Source organism: Peromyscus maniculatus, chromosome 12, assembly GCF_049852395.1.
Source record: "Peromyscus maniculatus bairdii isolate BWxNUB_F1_BW_parent chromosome 12, HU_Pman_BW_mat_3.1, whole genome shotgun sequence".
NCBI classification, from domain to species: domain Eukaryota; kingdom Metazoa; phylum Chordata; class Mammalia; order Rodentia; family Cricetidae; genus Peromyscus; species Peromyscus maniculatus.
The window spans coordinates 24607602-24626258 of record NC_134863.1 but is presented as its reverse complement, the minus strand read 5'-3'; the positions used below and the strand labels follow the sequence as shown (position 1 = coordinate 24626258).

At 46.4% G+C, this 18657-nt stretch overlaps 1 protein-coding gene across 3 annotated transcripts in view; it reads right to left on the bottom strand.

Moving 5' to 3' along the window:
- Snx4 (sorting nexin 4) overlaps positions 1-18657 on the bottom strand; it is a 63374-nt gene that overhangs the window by 5915 nt on the left and 38802 nt on the right. For all 3 annotated transcript variants that reach the window (XM_006974537.4, XM_076548750.1, XM_076548751.1), the window contains 6 exons: positions 16907-16979; positions 9612-9673; positions 7519-7584; positions 4425-4514; positions 2239-2338; positions 122-267 (listed from right to left, as the gene is read on the bottom strand). In XM_006974537.4, the coding sequence (XP_006974599.2) occupies positions 122-267; positions 2239-2338; positions 4425-4514; positions 7519-7584; positions 9612-9673; positions 16907-16979 (537 nt within the window). The remainder of the gene's footprint in view (positions 1-121; positions 268-2238; positions 2339-4424; positions 4515-7518; positions 7585-9611; positions 9674-16906; positions 16980-18657) is intronic.

Genomic DNA, 18657 nt, shown 5'->3' with positions numbered 1-18657 from the left:
TGTTACTCCAACTGAAGTCAGCACACAGGTCACTCTAGGGAGGGGTGACCCAAGCAGGAGCTGTCACTCAAGAACACACGATCCGGCACCTCTAGCCTCGTTAAGCATCACAGCGTCTTACCTGCCTTCCAGGTTTTTAGACTTCAGCTGCTCTTCCCCTTCATTTATCTGCTCTTCTAGCACCTTTATTCTGGCTTCTCTCTGCTCTGGAGTTTCTTGACCAAAGAGTTTGGTAGTCATTCCCTTCAGTGAGAATGTTCTTATAGTCTAAAGGGAACAGAAACGTGGACAGACAAGGCGTGAACACAGCATGACTCAGCTAAAGGAGAGAACTCCGGCATGGGCTACAAGAGAGGTGAGCCCGGGGGCATCGTGACAAGGGTTGGTGAGAGCCACGTGGACAAGCGTGTCTGACCGCACTGACGAGGGGTCTAGAAGGGTCGAATCAGGGGCAGGGGTGGACTGTGGCCTCCAGGGCTGTTCAACAAGGATGGAATTAGTCTCGTCAAATGTCCAGGTTCTAAGGACTGGTTGTAAACAATGCAATTATACTTGACACTACTTGAAAATGGTCATTATGGGACTGGTTGCTTGGTTGTTTGTTTTGGTGCTTCAAACCCAACAGAGAGCACCTGCCTCTGCCTCCCAGTGCTGGGATTCAAGGCAGGTGCCACCACACCGGACTTCCGGAAGGCACTGTTAGAACTGAAGCACTTGTGTGCTCCTGCTCTTCCCTGTTCCTAGAACCTGTCTCCCGCCATCTCAGACGACGTATTCTAGTCAAGTCTCTGGGCAGGACAGAGAGCTTTATACAACATATGGAATTCTCTTCACCAGTACACTGTAGCAGGAATCTTAAAGGGTCTTATTAATAAAAACAAACCTGAAGGCAGGTATTGGGGTGAATGCTGGAAGGTCAGAGAAGCAGAACAAGCCACAGCTTCCTCACCTTGCCAGTTCCTCAGCTGATCCTGTTTCCTCAGACTGGAAGCTTCTGAGTCCTCATCCAAATGGATCTCAGCTGTACTGTGCTGTTCAAAGCCTAAAAGCTTAAAAAGGCTCTAGTTCCTGGTCCTCACACTTTATATACCTTTCTGTTTTCTGCCATCACTTCCTGGGATAAAGGCGTGAGTCACCATGCCTGGCTGTTTCCAGTGTGGCTTTGAACTCACAGAGATCTAGATAAATCTCTGCCTTCGGAATGCTGGGATTAAAGGTGTGTGTGCCACCATTTTCTGGCCTCTGTATCTAGTGGCTGTTCTGTTCTCTGACCCCAGGTAAGTTTATTAGGGTGCACAATATTTTGGGGAACACAATATCACCCCAGTAAACACCACACCATAAGCATTAAGGAGGACAAATCCCTTCATAGGAGAGGTGACTGGTGATTGGTGGAGGTGATTCTGACTGGGTAAGGCTTTCCAAAGTAAACCAATATTTTGGGGAACACAATATCACCCCAGTAAACACCACACCATAAGCATTAAGGAGGACAAATCCCTTCATAGGAGAGGTGACTGGTGAGAGGTGGAGGTGATTCTGACTGGGTAAGGCTTTCCAAAGTAAACCAAGTTTTAAAAGAATCTTAAGTTTTTAAAATTTGTATGTATGTGTGTGGGCATGTGCAGGGGCATTCAGAGCCCAAAGAAGCCAGCAGATGGCATCAGATCCCCTGGAGCTGGAGTTAAAGGCAGTTGGGAGCTGCCTGACTTAAGTGCTAGGAAGTTCCGGTCCTCTACAAGAGCAATAAGCTCTTTTAACCACTGAGCATTTCCCCAGCTCCTGATCTAAAATTCCTGTAAAACACCTTACCCAACTAGACAGAACTAAAAGGAGCACAGCTTTGATGGCTGCTATCATTTTATACCAAGAAAGCAACCAAAAGAGGCAGGAGAGATGGTCCAGTGGTTAGAGTATCTGCTGTTCTTTCAGAGGACAAGGTTCAGTTCCTAGCCCCACATCTGGAAGATGGTGGCTCACAACTGCCTTCAACTCCAGTTCTAAGGGATCCAGTGCCTTCTACTGGTACTGCACTCATGCAGGATATGGGCACGAGAGAGCACACACACACACACCCCTATGCAGTGATTTTATAATCAGTAATATACCTTTCCAGGAAAAAAAGGCAACCAAAAACTGATAAAGTTCTCCTTCCTGACCCCCTGAGAGGCACAGGCATCCCCGCACATTGCACCACACCCTCGCTTCACAATCACCAGGAACCTGAAGAGCACTCACCCCAGTGGCCAGCTCCTCACACTGCTGTTTCTTGGAAGCCAGGTCCTGAGCAGCCGTCTCCAGGTCATACTGCATAAGCTCATGCTTCCTGCATACAGCCCTTGGGGTGAACAAGCACAGTCATTAAGCTTTTCTAGCTTCTTTAACATATCAGAAATGTTTTAGGGGTGCAGGGAGAGGCATTTATAATGCCTAACTAGGTTCAGGGCTTTTGTGACACAACTTTCAAGTTTAAAAAGTAGTAGTCCAACCTTGAAAATTAAATCTAACAGAATCTAAGTATAAAAACTTTACAAAAAAAAAGATGGACTATGTAATTATTTTCAATAAACACACCACTATCAATTGTTCAAACTCTTTCTGAGATAAGTCTCATTAGATATAGTCAAAGCTATCTTTGGATTTCAAACCCTCTTGCCTCTGCCTCCTGAGCTGCTGGGTTACAGGCATGCACCACCATCCCCAACTCAGGAGCTCACTCTGTGGTCTCATGTGCCAAGTGAGCATTCTTTGAAAGGGTTAAGATCTCAACGTTGTCTTCCTTTTCTATCTAGAAATAGCTTTAAGTCATCATAATAATGAACTATGCTTATTCTAACAATTCTAATACAGAAATGCACAAAATAGGAACAGTACCAGAACACCTTATAACCACACTATTCACATACAATCCACACACCTAAGTGTGGATAACCTTCCAAAACCCAGCTAGGCATTTATAACACATACCAACACCTCACTGTGCCTACACTTTCACACTTAGCCACAAACAGTGAGCACCTTTTCATGTCAACACACAGTAATCATTTTGTAATTTGTAGGAACTACACAGAACTTCACTGTATTCATCAAGTTTCTTTTGCTTCGTAACTTGAAAACACTTTGGTGAAACTTACCTCTACACAAAGCAGGCAAGGAAAAAGCTAACCACCTACCAAAAAGCTTTCATGCTGACAAGCTAATGAATACAGCTCTTCTGTCTGTCCAGTGAAATTCTTTTTTTTAAAGATGTATTTTTACTTGTGTGTGTGTATGTGTGTGTGTGTGTGTGTGTGTGTGTGTGTGTGTGTGTGTGTGTTGGTGTGTTCATGTGAGTGCAGATGCGTGCAGAGACCAGAGGCACTGGATCTCCTGGAGCTGGAGTTACAGGTAGTTAGTTGTAAGCTGCTTGACATAGGTACTAGGAATTGAACTCTGTCCTCTGGAAGAACAGTACAAACTCTTAACCACTGAGCCATCTCTCCAGCCCCACCAAGAGTTCTTTTTTTTTTTTTTCCTTCAATTTGGAAACAGGCTATTTTTAGTATGTAGCCCTGGCTGACCTAGAACTCACAATGTAGACAAGGAGGGCCTTGACCTCACAGAGCTCCATCTACCTCTGCCTCCTGAGCACTGTGACTGAAGGTATGCACACCATGCCCTGCCTCCAACAGGATTCTTTTCAAAGGGACAGAAAAAACTAATCAAAAGCTAACACTTTCAGGAAAATGGTTTTTCTAACTTGAATTAAATTTAAAAAAAAAAAAAAAAAAAAGGTCAAAGAAAGGAAGAAAGAAAGAGTGGTGGTCTGAATGAGAGTGGCCCCTAGAGGCTCATATATATGAATGACTGGTCTCCAGTTGGTGGAACTGTCTGGCAAGGATTAGTAGGTGTGTCACTGGGGAAGGCTCTGAGGCTTCAAACCCATGCCACTCAAGTTAGCTCCCCGTTTCTCTCTTCCTGCTGCTTGTGGATCAGATGTAAACTCTAATCTACTGTGCCTGCACCAGGTCTGCCTGCCTGCTGCCATGTTCCTGCCATGATGTTCACGGACTAACCCTCACAAGCCCAAATAAATGCTTTCTTTTGTAAGCTGCCTTGGTAATGGTGTCTCTCCAAAGCAACAGAAAGCAATTAAGACATGGAGGGAGGAAAACATGCTAACTTTTTCTTATCCACTAAATCTGTCTAGCAGCGAGTTCTGTTTGTCTCTGTAGGGCTCTACACTCTGTCTGTATTTTGCTCCCAATCTTCAAACTGGGAAAAGCAGGAAGAAATAGGCAGGCCATCAGCACGAACAGGAAGCTCTTGTCAAGAAGATGCTCGAAGGGCAGAACTTCTGGTTTTTAGGCCTGCCAGGGGTCTGACACTGTGACCTGACTCAGGAAGCAACCTCTTGTCTACATTTGAGGCTGTCATGGACTCACCGCAGGGCCTCTGCATAGAAGAGATACTCCTTTAGCTGGTCTGCATAGTGTTCTTCGTCTTCCAGAATGTCGTCAATGGAGGACGCGTACCTGTTTAAGAAACATGAGTAACTCCAACCGTGTCCACAAGAATTAGTGTTTTAAGGATGGGGCAGCTTACTGGTAACTAGAATTCTCCAGGGATCTCACACCCTCTCCTGGTCTCTGCGGCATCTACACACACATGGCTCCTACACATATGCACAGGCACACGCACACACATACACACACACATAAACATAAATACATTTTTTGTTTGTTTTATTTTTCAAGACAGGGTTTCTCAGTGTAGCCCTAGCTGTTCTGGATCTTGCTCTGTAGACCGGGCTGGTCTCAAACCCACAGAGATCCACCTGCCTCTGCTTCCTGAGTGCTGGGATTAAAGGCGTGCGCCGCCGCCGCCGCCGCCACCGCCGCCGCCGCCACCACCCAGCTAATAACTTTTTTAAATCTTTACAAAAAAAGCTAGTTAGCTTGACTATGGAATATGGAAAAGTAATATTTAAATAAAATACTTTCTCACCACCACCCAGCAGCTTAAGCTGCATGGACAAAGACTGTGCATTCACAATGTAAAATTGATGATGACTTCAGACAGGCCCTGTGGCATGATTGACTCAAGCTAAGTCACAGACCTATCACCTGACATACTCATCTTTTTCATGAGAGTATTTAAGACCTTTTTGAACTTTCTATTATTGGCTTTAAGTAGCTACTTAAATATGGCAATTACATTTTATTTATATAAAGGGGGCACATGTGTGCCATAGGGTATGGTAGAGGAGAGAGAACAACTTTTGGGAGTTGGTCCTTTCCTTCCAGGGTGTGGGACACCTGGGAACCAAACTCAAGTTATCAGGCTGGGAAGCAAGGGCCTTTACCCACTGAACTACCTCATCAGCCTTCCTGCTGGCTTTCCTTTCTTTTTAAAGATTTATTTATTTATTTATTTATTTATTTATTTATTAATTATGGATACAGTATCCTGCCTGCATGTATGTGCATGTATGCCTGCACACCAGAAGAGGGCACCAGATCTCATTATAGACAGTTGTGAACCACCATGTGGTTGCTGGGACTTGAACTCAGGACCTCTGGAAGAGCAGCCAGTGCCCTTAACCGCTGAGCCATCTCTCCAGCCCCTCAACTGAACTCTTTATAGTCATAATATAGTTCTACAGTCAATCTTGAAAGCTGGATTCTTTGTCAAAACTGGTTTTGGCTATTTCAACATCATATAAATTTTAGATCATTTTCTTGTTTTGTTTTTAAGACAGGATCTCACTCTCTAGTCCTGGAACTTGCCTGAAATTCAGATTTGTTTTTGCTTAAAGGTGTGTGATGCCACATGTGGTTCAGACTCAGCTCATTAATTACCACTGAGGGAAAGAAGAAATCAGTGGGACTTTTACTAGGCCTGCTGTTCTAGGAGAACAGACATCTTTTCAAACAAGACCTTATGTGTATGAGTGCTTTTCCGGCATGTGTGTGCACCGTGTGTGTGCACTGTGTGTGTGCAGTGCTCCCAGAGGCCAAGAGTTAGACACCCCTGACCAGGGATACAGATGGTTGTGAGCTACCACGTGAGTGCTGGGAATCAAACCTGGGTCCTCTGGTAGAGCATCCAGTGCTCAGCCCCTGAGCCATAGCTCCAGTCCCCCAAGAACGGGCACCTCAATAATGACTCTACAATCCCAATTATGGAATTCACACTTACATAGTTACCATCAGTGTGGGTGGGGCTTTCTAATCTTTCATATCATGTGTTGTTATAAACAGTATTGTTCTAACTTTACTGTCCAGCTGTTGATTGCAGTGTGTGAAAATAATTGATTTTGAAGGGATCACGTGATCTCCTGAACTTTCACGAACTCATCGGCCGACTCATCACTATTTTCTGTGTAAAAGATCTCAACTGTGACAAAGACAGTTTCACGTCTTCCTCTCTAACGCACACACCGCTTCTCCACTCTTCACCCCCTCACTGACAGGCACCAATGCACTTACTAGTAGAGGTGAGAACACACAACCTTGCCCCGTCCTTGACCTCGGAACATGAGCGTTTCATTCCTCCACGGCTAAGCACGGTATATATATTTTATTCATGGACTCTTGTTATAGTGCTCAGGCTGGTTTCCAGGTGCGGAGCTCAAGCGCCCCTCTCCTCTCAGCCTCTGGAGTAAGCAAGCCTACAGGCACACGCCACCATGTCTGGGTGAGAATTTCTACTCTTTACTCTTTAGGAACCCAGCTTTCTCACCCAGAGCGTGAGTGAGAAATTTCTGGTCCAGAGGCTCTGCTCCTTCAGAAAAGCACTCAGCAGTCCTCTGCAAAGCACCCTGAGCACGCCTCCACAGAAGCTCCAGGCATCTTTCCTCCACTTCTGAATCTTCCTCATGCTCCTCAGCTACTGCTTTGGTGCCTCAGGGTTAGATCCTGGACTCCTTCCTTCTCCAGTTAACAGCTTTCAGCCTTAAGTAAGGTCTGTTCAGCCAGAGAGGGCCCACGCTCATCAGGGGGACCTCAGAGCTGCAGCCTCCCCACGGCTGGTCCCTGCTACGTGACATGGCAGCAGAGGCCGGGAGGGGAAGGCCGTCCTGCAACTTTACTGCTAACAGGGTTAGAGTTTGTCAAGTAACTTCTGTGTGCACGGAAATGGACACACAGGTTTGCTTTGTTTTTCCGTTTTCGGAGACGGGGTTTCTCTGTGTAGTCCTGGCTGTCCTGGAACTCGCTCTGTAGACCAGGCTGGCCTCAAACCCACAGAGATCTCCCCAGTGCTGGGATTTATGGCGTGAGTCACCACCACCACCACCATTTTTATCTTTACTCTGTTACTACATGAATTAGAGCAGTTTCAGAACACAAGGATTAAGCAATCTTGCATTCCTAGGAGCAATAAGCCCCATCCCCACACACCAAGCCTGACTGTAAATGCAGCTGACTGGATGTAACCTGTAACCGGGAGTCAGCAGCGTTGTCGTGTCGTGTCCGCCGCCCCCCCCCCCCCCCCCCCCCCCCCCCCCCCCGCCCGCACCCAGTTCCTGTCACTCACACGTCCATGTGGTGCCCGGCACTCTGCAGGCCGTCACCCATCTCCTTTTCGATGGCGCTCCATTCACTGGAAGGGAAAGACAGAAGCCCATGTTAATCAACGGAGGCGTTTAACAGATCTTTTTCTAGCTAGGACCCATATTGGGATTTACTTTCTGTGATTCAAGTATACTGGTGTTCCCTTAAAATTTAGTAATTAAAGGGAAGACCACAAACACACAAGGCTAGGGATATAGTGCAGTTGGCAGAATAAATGTGGTGGCACATCCTGTAATCCAAGCACTTGAAAGGCAGAGGCAGGAGGATCAGAAGTTCAAGGTCATTTATTACTACATGACAAAATAAGGCCAGCCTGGGCTACACTCAAAAAAACAACAACAAAACAATAATAATAAAGAAAAGGACCACCCCCCAAAGAAAGTTGACAAAAGAAAAGCGTGTCAAGCTGGGATCGTGGTGCATGTCTTTACCCCAGCACTGCAGAGGCAGAGGCAGGCAGATCCTCTAAGTTCTAGGCCTCCTGGTCTACAGAGTGAGTTCCAAGTCAGCCTGGGCTACACAGAAAGACCCTGTCTCAAATGACCTGGGTTAGAGTCCCAGCAGCCACATGGCAGCTCACAATACCGTAGCTCTAGTTCCAGAGGAACTTCTGGCCTCCACAGGCACTCGGCACACATGTGGTACCCATGCATGCTTGTAGGCAAAACACCCCTAATATAAACCAAGCTACAAACCATTTAAATAACCAAAACATGCAAGTCATACACACATACTTCCCTATCCCACCCTCCCCACTTTGGTACTGAGGACTGAACCCAGGGCCTCACAGAAACTCGACAACTGTTCTGACCCTGTGCTGACCCCCACCCTCACACAAGTATTCTAATCACTGAAACACCACAGACTGAAAAACTCATCTGGCCAAAGTCTTATAAAATGGCAAAAACAAAGCAAAGAAAGAAAGTATCCAATCCTATTGGACAGCAGTTTCCAGGGATCCATTCTCTCCAGGCAATCAATCACCGGAGAAAGTAAAAGGCCCTGGGCCCCTTCAGTTGGGCGTTTCTCACTCAGCAGGTACAATTTCCGCACCACCTGTTTACAGAAGGGCTTTAAAATGAAAGTATTTACCTGAACAGTGAAAACTACTCCCACAGGACACCAGTGGCTACAGTTCTGCCAGGGACAGTGAAACGTGGCTGTAAATCTCAACATGAGTCAGAGACGGTGGAGTGTTACAAGTCTGAGATGAGCCTGGGCTACAACGTAAGGAAGGTCCAGGGTGAAAGCCTGTTCCAAAAGGATCAGGAATTGAGGGATATGGCTTTGGGAATACAGGGCTTCCCAGGGAAGCCCGGGGACCAGAGCTTGGAAAGCTACAACTACACTAATGTGACAGCGTACTTATAATGCCAGCACTTGGGACGCAGGGACAGAGCCAGTTGGCTAGCCAGACTAATCCAAAGTGGTGAGCTCTGGAGTCAAGTAAAAGAACCCACCTCAGGTTAAGGTGGAGAATGATCTAACAATACCCAATGCTAACCTCTGTTGTAGGATATTTGTACACCCTGTGAGGAGGTGTTGCTGTGATTGGTGTAATAAAAAGCTGAATGGCTGATAGCTAGGCAGGAGAGATAGGCGGGACTTCCGGGAAAAAGAGAGGAACTTGGGATGATTCTAGGCTCGAGAGAAAAAGACACCAATGAGACACAGAGGGACATAACAGGATGAAAGAAAAGTAAAATGCCACAAGGCAAAACATAGATTAATATAAACAGGTTAATTTAAGCTAAAAGAGCTAATGGGACAAGCTTAAGCAGCCTGAGCTTTCATAATTAATAAATAATAAGTCTCCATATCATTATTTGAGGCTGGTGGCCCAAAGAAAAACCTTACTACAAACCTCTGGATTCCACACACACGTGCACACATTTGACATGTATACACCATCCAACATGTGAACACATACACACTACAATTAGAGAATATAAATCAATAAATAAAATGTACTCCTCTGAGTCATACATTGTAAGGGTTTTAAAGCCAAAAATCCAGTCAGAGCGAAATGTCTGTAAAAGTCTGTAAGACACTTACCTAAAAACTCTCCCATAGTTTCCATGCACTTTATACACACCATAGAGTCGGTCTGCTACTCTCTGAAATATTAGCAGAAACTGGTGTTAGGTGGAAGTTGCATACAGACTACTTTCGAAAAATCCATATACATTTTTAAGAGTAGGGAAAAAACCCAATGATCATGCTTAGTACGAGATCAAGAAAAACCAGGAAAGAAAAATACCCTTCAAACCACATCATAAACAGAGCTAGCACAGCCCGACACGTTCACTGTGCTGCCACAGTTCTTTTTAGCAGTTTTTTGGTTGGCTTTTTTGTTTATTCTTGTTTTGGTTTTTGGTTTTTTGAGACAGGGTTTCTCTATGAAGTCCTGGCTGCCATGGGACTTGATCTGTAGACCAGGCTAGGCACGGACTCAGAGATTCACCTGCCTCGGCCTCCCAAGTGCTGGGACACTGAAAAGGACAGAGTCTATGAGAAGATGACACTGGAAAGGACAGTCTGTGACAGGCTGACACTGGAAAGGACAGTCTGTGACAGGATGACACTGGAAAGGACAGTCTGTGACAGAATGACACTGGAAAGGACAGTCTGTGACAGGATGACACTGGAAAGGACAGTCTGTGACAGGCTGACACTGGAAAGGACAGTCTGTGACAGGCGGACACTGGAAAGGACAGTCTGTGACAGGCGGACACTGGAAAGGACAGTCTGTGACAGGCTGACACTGGAAAGGACAGTCTGTGACAAGCTGACACTGGAAAGGACAGTCTGTGACAGGCTGACACTGGAAAGGACAGTCTGTGACATGATGACACTGGAAAGGACAGTCTGTGACATGATGACACTGGAAAGGACAGTCTGTGACAGGATGACACTGGAAAGGACAGTCTGTGACAGGCTGACACTGGAAAGGACAGTCTGTGACAGGCTGACACTGGAAAGGACAGTCTGTGACATGATGACACTGGAAAGGACAGTCTGTGACATGATGACACTGGAAAGGACAGTCTGTGACAGGATGACACTGGAAAGGACAGTCTGTGACAGGCTGACACTGGAAAGGACAGTCTGTGACAGAATGACACTGGAAAGGACAGTCTGTGACAGGATGACACTGGAAAGGACAGTCTGTGACAGGCTGACACTGGAAAGGACAGTCTGTGACATGATGACACTGGAAAGGACAGTCTGTGACATGATGACACTGGAAAGGACAGTCTGTGACAGGCTGACACTGGAAAGGACAGTCTGTGACATGATGACACTGGAAAGGACAGTCTGTGACAGGCGGACACTGGAAAGGACAGTCTGTGACAGGATGACACTGGAAAGGACAGTCTGTGACAGGATGACACTGGAAAGGACAGTCTGTGACAGAATGACACTGGAAAGGACAGTCTGTGACAGGATGACACTGGAAAGGACAGTCTGTGACATGATGACACGGGAAAGGACAGTCTGTGACATGACACTGGAAAGGACAGTCTGTGACAGGCTGACACTGGAAAGGACAGTCTGTGACAGGCGGACACTGGAAAGGACAGTCTGTGACAGGATGACACTGGAAAGGACAGTCTGTGACATGATGACACTGGAAAGGACAGTCTGTGACAGGTGACACTGGAAAGGACAGTCTGTGACAGGTGACACTGGAAAGGACAGTCTGTGACATGATGACACTGGAAAGGACAGTCTGTGACATGATGACACTGGAAAGGACAGTCTGTGACAGGCGGACACTGGAAAGGACAGTCTGTGACATGATGACACTGGAAAGGACAGTCTGTGACAGGATGACACTGGAAAGGACAGTCTGTGACAGGATGACACTGGAAAGGACAGTCTGTGACAGAATGACACTGGAAAGGACAGTCTGTGACATGATGACACGGGAAAGGACAGTCTGTGACAGGCGGACACTGGAAAGGACAGTCTGTGACATGATGACACTGGAAAGGACAGTCTGTGACATGATGACACTGGAAAGGACAGTCTGTGACATGACACTGGAAAGGACAGTCTGTGACATGACACTGGAAAGGACAGTCTGTGACAGGATGACACTGGAAAGGACAGTCTGTGACATGACACTGGAAAGGACAGTCTGTGACAGAATGACACTGGAAAGGACAGTCTGTGACAGGATGACACTGGAAAGGACAGTCTGTGACATGATGACACGGGAAAGGACAGTCTGTGACATGATGACACTGGAAAGGACAGTCTGTGACAGGCTGACACTGGAAAGGACAGTCTGTGACAGAATGACACTGGAAAGGACAGTCTGTGACAGGATGACACTGGAAAGGACAGTCTGTGACAGGCTGACACTGGAAAGGACAGTCTCTGACAGGCTGACACTGGAAAGGACAGTCTGTGACAGGATGACACTGGAAAGGACAGTCTGTGACAGGCTGACACTGGAAAGGACAGTCTCTGACAGGCTGACACTGGAAAGGACAGTCTGTGACATGATGACACTGGAAAGGACAGTCTGTGACATGACACTGGAAAGGACAGTCTGTGACAGGCTGACACTGGAAAGGACAGTCTGTGACATGATGACACTGGAAAGGACAGTCTGTGACATGATGACACTGGAAAGGACAGTCTGTGACAGGCTGACACTGGAAAGGACAGTCTGTGACATGATGACACTGGAAAGGACAGTCTGTGACAGGCGGACACTGGAAAGGACAGTCTGTGACAGGATGACACTGGAAAGGACAGTCTGTGACAGGATGACACTGGAAAGGACAGTCTGTGACAGAATGACACTGGAAAGGACAGTCTGTGACAGGATGACACTGGAAAGGACAGTCTGTGACATGACACTGGAAAGGACAGTCTGTGACAGAATGACACTGGAAAGGACAGTCTGTGACAGGATGACACTGGAAAGGACAGTCTGTGACATGATGACACGGGAAAGGACAGTCTGTGACATGATGACACTGGAAAGGACAGTCTGTGACAGGCTGACACTGGAAAGGACAGTCTGTGACAGAATGACACTGGAAAGGACAGTCTGTGACAGGATGACACTGGAAAGGACAGTCTGTGACAGGCTGACACTGGAAAGGACAGTCTCTGACAGGCTGACACTGGAAAGGACAGTCTGTGACATGATGACACTGGAAAGGACAGTCTGTGACATGACACTGGAAAGGACAGTCTGTGACAGGCTGACACTGGAAAGGACAGTCTGTGACATGATGACACTGGAAAGGACAGTCTGTGACATGATGACACTGGAAAGGACAGTCTGTGACAGGCTGACACTGGAAAGGACAGTCTGTGACATGATGACACTGGAAAGGACAGTCTGTGACAGGCGGACACTGGAAAGGACAGTCTGTGACAGGATGACACTGGAAAGGACAGTCTGTGACAGGATGACACTGGAAAGGACAGTCTGTGACAGAATGACACTGGAAAGGACAGTCTGTGACAGGATGACACTGGAAAGGACAGTCTGTGACATGATGACACGGGAAAGGACAGTCTGTGACATGACACTGGAAAGGACAGTCTGTGACAGGCTGACACTGGAAAGGACAGTCTGTGACAGGCGGACACTGGAAAGGACAGTCTGTGACAGGATGACACTGGAAAGGACAGTCTGTGACATGATGACACTGGAAAGGACAGTCTGTGACAGGTGACACTGGAAAGGACAGTCTGTGACAGGTGACACTGGAAAGGACAGTCTGTGACATGATGACACTGGAAAGGACAGTCTGTGACATGATGACACTGGAAAGGACAGTCTGTGACAGGCGGACACTGGAAAGGACAGTCTGTGACATGATGACACTGGAAAGGACAGTCTGTGACAGGATGACACTGGAAAGGACAGTCTGTGACAGGATGACACTGGAAAGGACAGTCTGTGACAGAATGACACTGGAAAGGACAGTCTGTGACATGATGACACGGGAAAGGACAGTCTGTGACAGGCGGACACTGGAAAGGACAGTCTGTGACATGATGACACTGGAAAGGACAGTCTGTGACATGACACTGGAAAGGACAGTCTGTGACATGACACTGGAAAGGACAGTCTGTGACAGGATGACACTGGAAAGGACAGTCTGTGACAGAATGACACTGGAAAGGACAGTCTGTGACAGAATGACACTGGAAAGGACAGTCTGTGACAGGATGACACTGGAAAGGACAGTCTGTGACATGATGACACGGGAAAGGACAGTCTGTGACATGATGACACTGGAAAGGACAGTCTGTGACAGGCTGACACTGGAAAGGACAGTCTGTGACAGAATGACACTGGAAAGGACAGTCTGTGACAGGATGACACTGGAAAGGACAGTCTGTGACAGGCTGACACTGGAAAGGACAGTCTCTGACAGGCTGACACTGGAAAGGACAGTCTGTGACATGATGACACTGGAAAGGACAGTCTGTGACATGACACTGGAAAGGACAGTCTGTGACAGGCGGACACTGGAAAGGACAGTCTGTGACAGGATGACACTGGAAAGGACAGTCTGTGACATGATGACACTGGAAAGGACAGTCTGTGACATGACACTGGAAAGGACAGTCTGTGACAGGCGGACACTGGAAAGGACAGTCTGTGACAGGCTGACACTGGAAAGGACAGTCTGTGACAGGCTGACACTGGAAAGGACAGTCTGTGACAGGATGACACTGGAAAGGACAGTCTGTGACAGGCTGACACTGGAAAGGACAGTCTGTGACAGGATGACACTGGAAAGGACAGTCTGTGACATGATGACACGGGAAAGGACAGTCTGTGACAGGCTATGGTGAACTTTAAAAGCTGGACACACACAGCCTTTTCTTCCTTGAGTCTCCTAACAGATTTCAGAGATTCTGAGATTTAAACTCCCTAGCTGGGCCTAGTGGCCCACGCCTCCAATCCCAGCACTAGAGGGCACAGGCAGGTCCATCTCTGAGTTCAACTATAGTACGGTCTACAGAGTGAGTCCTAGCCCAGACAAGTCTACACAGTGAGACCCATCTCAAAAAAAAAAAAAAAGACTCCTGAAAAAAGGTTCCAAAGGAAGGAGCTGTGTGTGATCCCTCCTGCCACCCTCTTACTGTGCTGCAAACTCCAGACATTACCATATTTATAGACAACAACACAATAATGTTAAATATGATGTCAGTGACTATAATTTGCATCTTTACAATGTTAGTGAAGTAAACGTGTATTTTTAGAATTTTAGCAAGGTTTTATTAAAAATGTGTTTCCGTCTGGAGAAGAAGCAATGGAGTGCAATAGGAAATAGAAATGTAGTTGAATTCAAGTTCTTTCTTTAAAAGATTTATTTAAAATTGGAGACATGGCTCCAGGATTAAGAGCACTGGCTGCTCTCCCAGAGGTCCCAGAAACCACATGGTGGCTCACAACCATCTCTAGTGGGATCTGATGCTCTCTTCTTGCATAAAGAGCATTCATACATTAAATAAATAAGTAAATTTTTAAAAAATTTAAAAATAAGATTTTTTTTAGGGGCTGGAGAGATGGCTCAGAGGTTAAGAGCACTGGCCACTCTTCCCAAGGTCCTGAGTTCAAGTCCCAGCAACCACATGGTGGCTCATAACCATCTGTAATTTGATCTGGTTCCCTCTTCTGGTGTGTAGGCAGAATACTGTACACATAATGAATAAATAAATCTTTAAAAAAAAAAGATTTCTTTTTAGTTACATGTACATGTGTTTTGTCGGCATGTATGCCTAGGCATTATGTGTATGAGTATAGAAGAAGTATTGGATCCCCTGGAACTAGAGTCACAGATGGCTATTACCCATCCTGTGGCCCTGGTAACTCAACCCTGGTCTTCCACAATAGCACCAGGTGCTCTTGACCTGAGCCATCGCCCAGCCCCATGAGTGCAGCTGTTATGTAGAACTGTGAGACTAGCGTGCTCCAAATCTTTACTGTGCCTCAGGAGATAAGGACATGCCCTCCATCAGGTGACTCTGACAACCAGGGCAATTCACCAATTCACTGAGTATCTGTGTGTGTGTGTGTGTGTGTGTGTGTGTGTGTGTGTGTGTGTGTGTGTGTGTGTGTGTGTGTGTGTGTAGAGATGCAAGTCAAGGCCTTGAACATGCTAGTCGTATACTTTACCATAGGGCTACACACCCCAGTCCTATTTTTCTACGCTATCATGGAAAAGTTCAAGTATATGGAAGTATAGAAAAGGGTAGTTCAGTGGGAGAGTACTTGTCTAGCATTCATGAGGCCCCTTTTTTCGAGCCCCAAGACTGGGACAAACAAAGAAAGACTAGAGAGAAGGGCTGGAGAGGTGGCTCCAAAGTTAAGAGCACTGGCTGCTCTTCCAGAAGACTAGGTTCAATCCTAGCACCCACATGGAAAACTCTCGGCCATCTTTAACTCCAGTTCTAGGAGATTCAACACATCAAAAAATATATATTTAAAGTATAGAGAGCAAGAGTGTACCTCTACCTCTCATAAAGGACGAAGACTGCACACGTACTTCCCAGCACCCACCTCAATTATTATTATACAGCCAACCTATTTTCATCTAAAACTGCCCCTGCATTCCATTCTTCACTGCTGGGTGCTCTTAGTCAATGTATTCCCTCTCCAGAAGCTTTCAGCCCACAAGATGTGACCCTACACCTGGTAACCCTGTCTCGGGTTCGAAAGTCTCTGGGAAGATTAGATAACCAATTTTCCAGGTACTCCATTTACTGAAAAAGACTTTTCCCCACGTGCATTGCAACCAACGTCATGTGCAAGTACAATGGCTGTTGTTCCTCAGCCCTTTAGCCATGGCAGACAGTACCTTAAGTAAGTGTACTCAGTGGGATTTCGGGGCACACACGAAGAACCAGGTGTGCTGCTATATGCAATGAGAAAGGTGAGGCAGGAGGATAGCTAAGTTCAAGCCATCCTTGGCTGCACAGTAATACCCTGTCTTAAAGGGCCACAGACACAAGATGTCCTAACATCCATAAATAATCCCACAAAGCTTCAAAGACCTCAAAGGCCGAGGCATTATTCTACAGATCCTCCATTATTACATTCCACTCTCAAATGACTGGCCTTTTGATAAGCTGTCAAGTCAACTACACCATTCTACACCAGGAGGAAAACAACGGACTCAAATTCTTCAAGCTGTTTCTAAAGACAAGCCTCCCCACTTCTCTTACAAGGCAGTCTGCTTATCACCTACTAATTTAAATGTGCAATCAGTCATCCAGCATAAGTGCCACCCCCTCCTCAGAAGCACGTGACTCAGCGGCCAGCGCTGTCCTTAGCGATGCGTCCCAGAGCTCTGATCACTTACGGCTCTGACTCGAAGGAGATGGGAGATGACGGACTGCAGCTCATCACTGTAGTGCTTCAGCTCAGTAAATCTTCTGCAACGGGAAAACACACAGAGTTTGTGTACAAAACGGCAGTGCCTCGGACAATGAAACTCACTCTATGTAACTGCACCCTGTCCCTGTCCCTGAACGTTACAAATCAATACAAACAGAGAAACAGTCTAAAATCAAGCAGTGTACATACACATACTGAAAGCCAAGGAAAGAGGCAAACTTCTTAATTTACATCATGGGACTAAGATAAGAGATAAAAATCTGTGGGTATGGAAAATTATTTTGAAAACAAAAAAAAAGGAAAACCTTGCTAAAAAATATACTGCAAGCTAAATAGCAGTTTCCAACATTCTTAACAATCTTAGTAACCTTTGTTTCCCACTGTTCACAAAGACTCAAAGCTCTATTCTCTAAAGACAACAAGATTTAAGATCCCCCCCACCCCCCAAAAGGGTTTCTGTGTAGCCCTGGCTGTCCTAGAACTTGCTCTGTAGACCAGGCTGGTCTGGAACTCACAAAGCTCCACCTGCCTCTGCCTCCTGAGTTCTGAGACTAGAGGCGTGCCCCACCACCACCCAGCCTAGATTTAAATGTTTTATTTTATGTGAATGGTGATGTATACCACTTGCACCCTCAAGGGGGTCAGAAGAGGACACTGGATACCCTGGGACTGGTCTACTCGTGGTTATAAACCATCATGTGGGTGCTGGGAATTGAACACGGGTCCTCTGGAAGAGCAACAAGTGTTCTAAACCATGGATCCATCTTCCCAGCTCAAGAACCAGGATTCTAAGGCCATTCTCCACAGAAACAACCGAAGGCATCAGGTGGGAAGACCTCACTTTCACTCCTGCTAGTCCATTTAAAGCTTTCTCAAATCCACATTATCCCATCCTCTTCTTTAGAATCGCTTAACACTTTTCTTGGTTTTTTTAGACAGGGTTTCTCTGTGTAACAGCCTTGGCTGTCCTGGATCTCACTCTGTAAACCAGGCTGGCCTTGAACTCACAGAGATCTGCCTGCCTCCGCCTCCCGAGTGCTGGGATAGAAGGCATGTGCCACCACTGCCACCTGGTTGACAGTAACACTCTTGCCTGCTGAACCATCTCTGGGATCCTAAGGTCTCAATTCTTTAAGGCGGCTTAGGAAAGGACACAGAGCTCCCGCTGACAGTCCCCACGGCTCATCTCACCAGAAGCTGCTGGCCTGCGGGAGGGAATCCACCTCTGACTACACAGCCCCCGCTCCTCTCAAGGCAGTGCTTCTCAGCTGAGAAATAATCTGGGCACTAAGGGGAGGGCAAGTACGACTGCCACTGAGAGTCAACCCTACTGGAAAGAGACGTCTATAGTCAGGAGGGAGAGGCAGAAAATGGACTCATTTTGCTGACATTTGTAGACTTCTGAGATATCAAACTCTGGGGAAGGAAGTGAGAATAGACAGATAGGGACCAAGTTGAGACTTTTCATGTTATAATCTTCCATATACAGCAATCTGCACATATACCTGACAAGCTATTGGAGTACAGTACGTAGTCAAACATGCTCTAGATGTCTAAATTAAAGTTTTAAAACAGGATATTATCCTAAACAATTGTGAACTCCTTTCTTTATACACAGCCAATGTTTGGCTGGTAGCATTTTCCTGTAGAAACTAACACATTGAAGTGGTAGGAGGTAAATCATTAAACCTATCAGTCCTTTATCAAATCTTATTT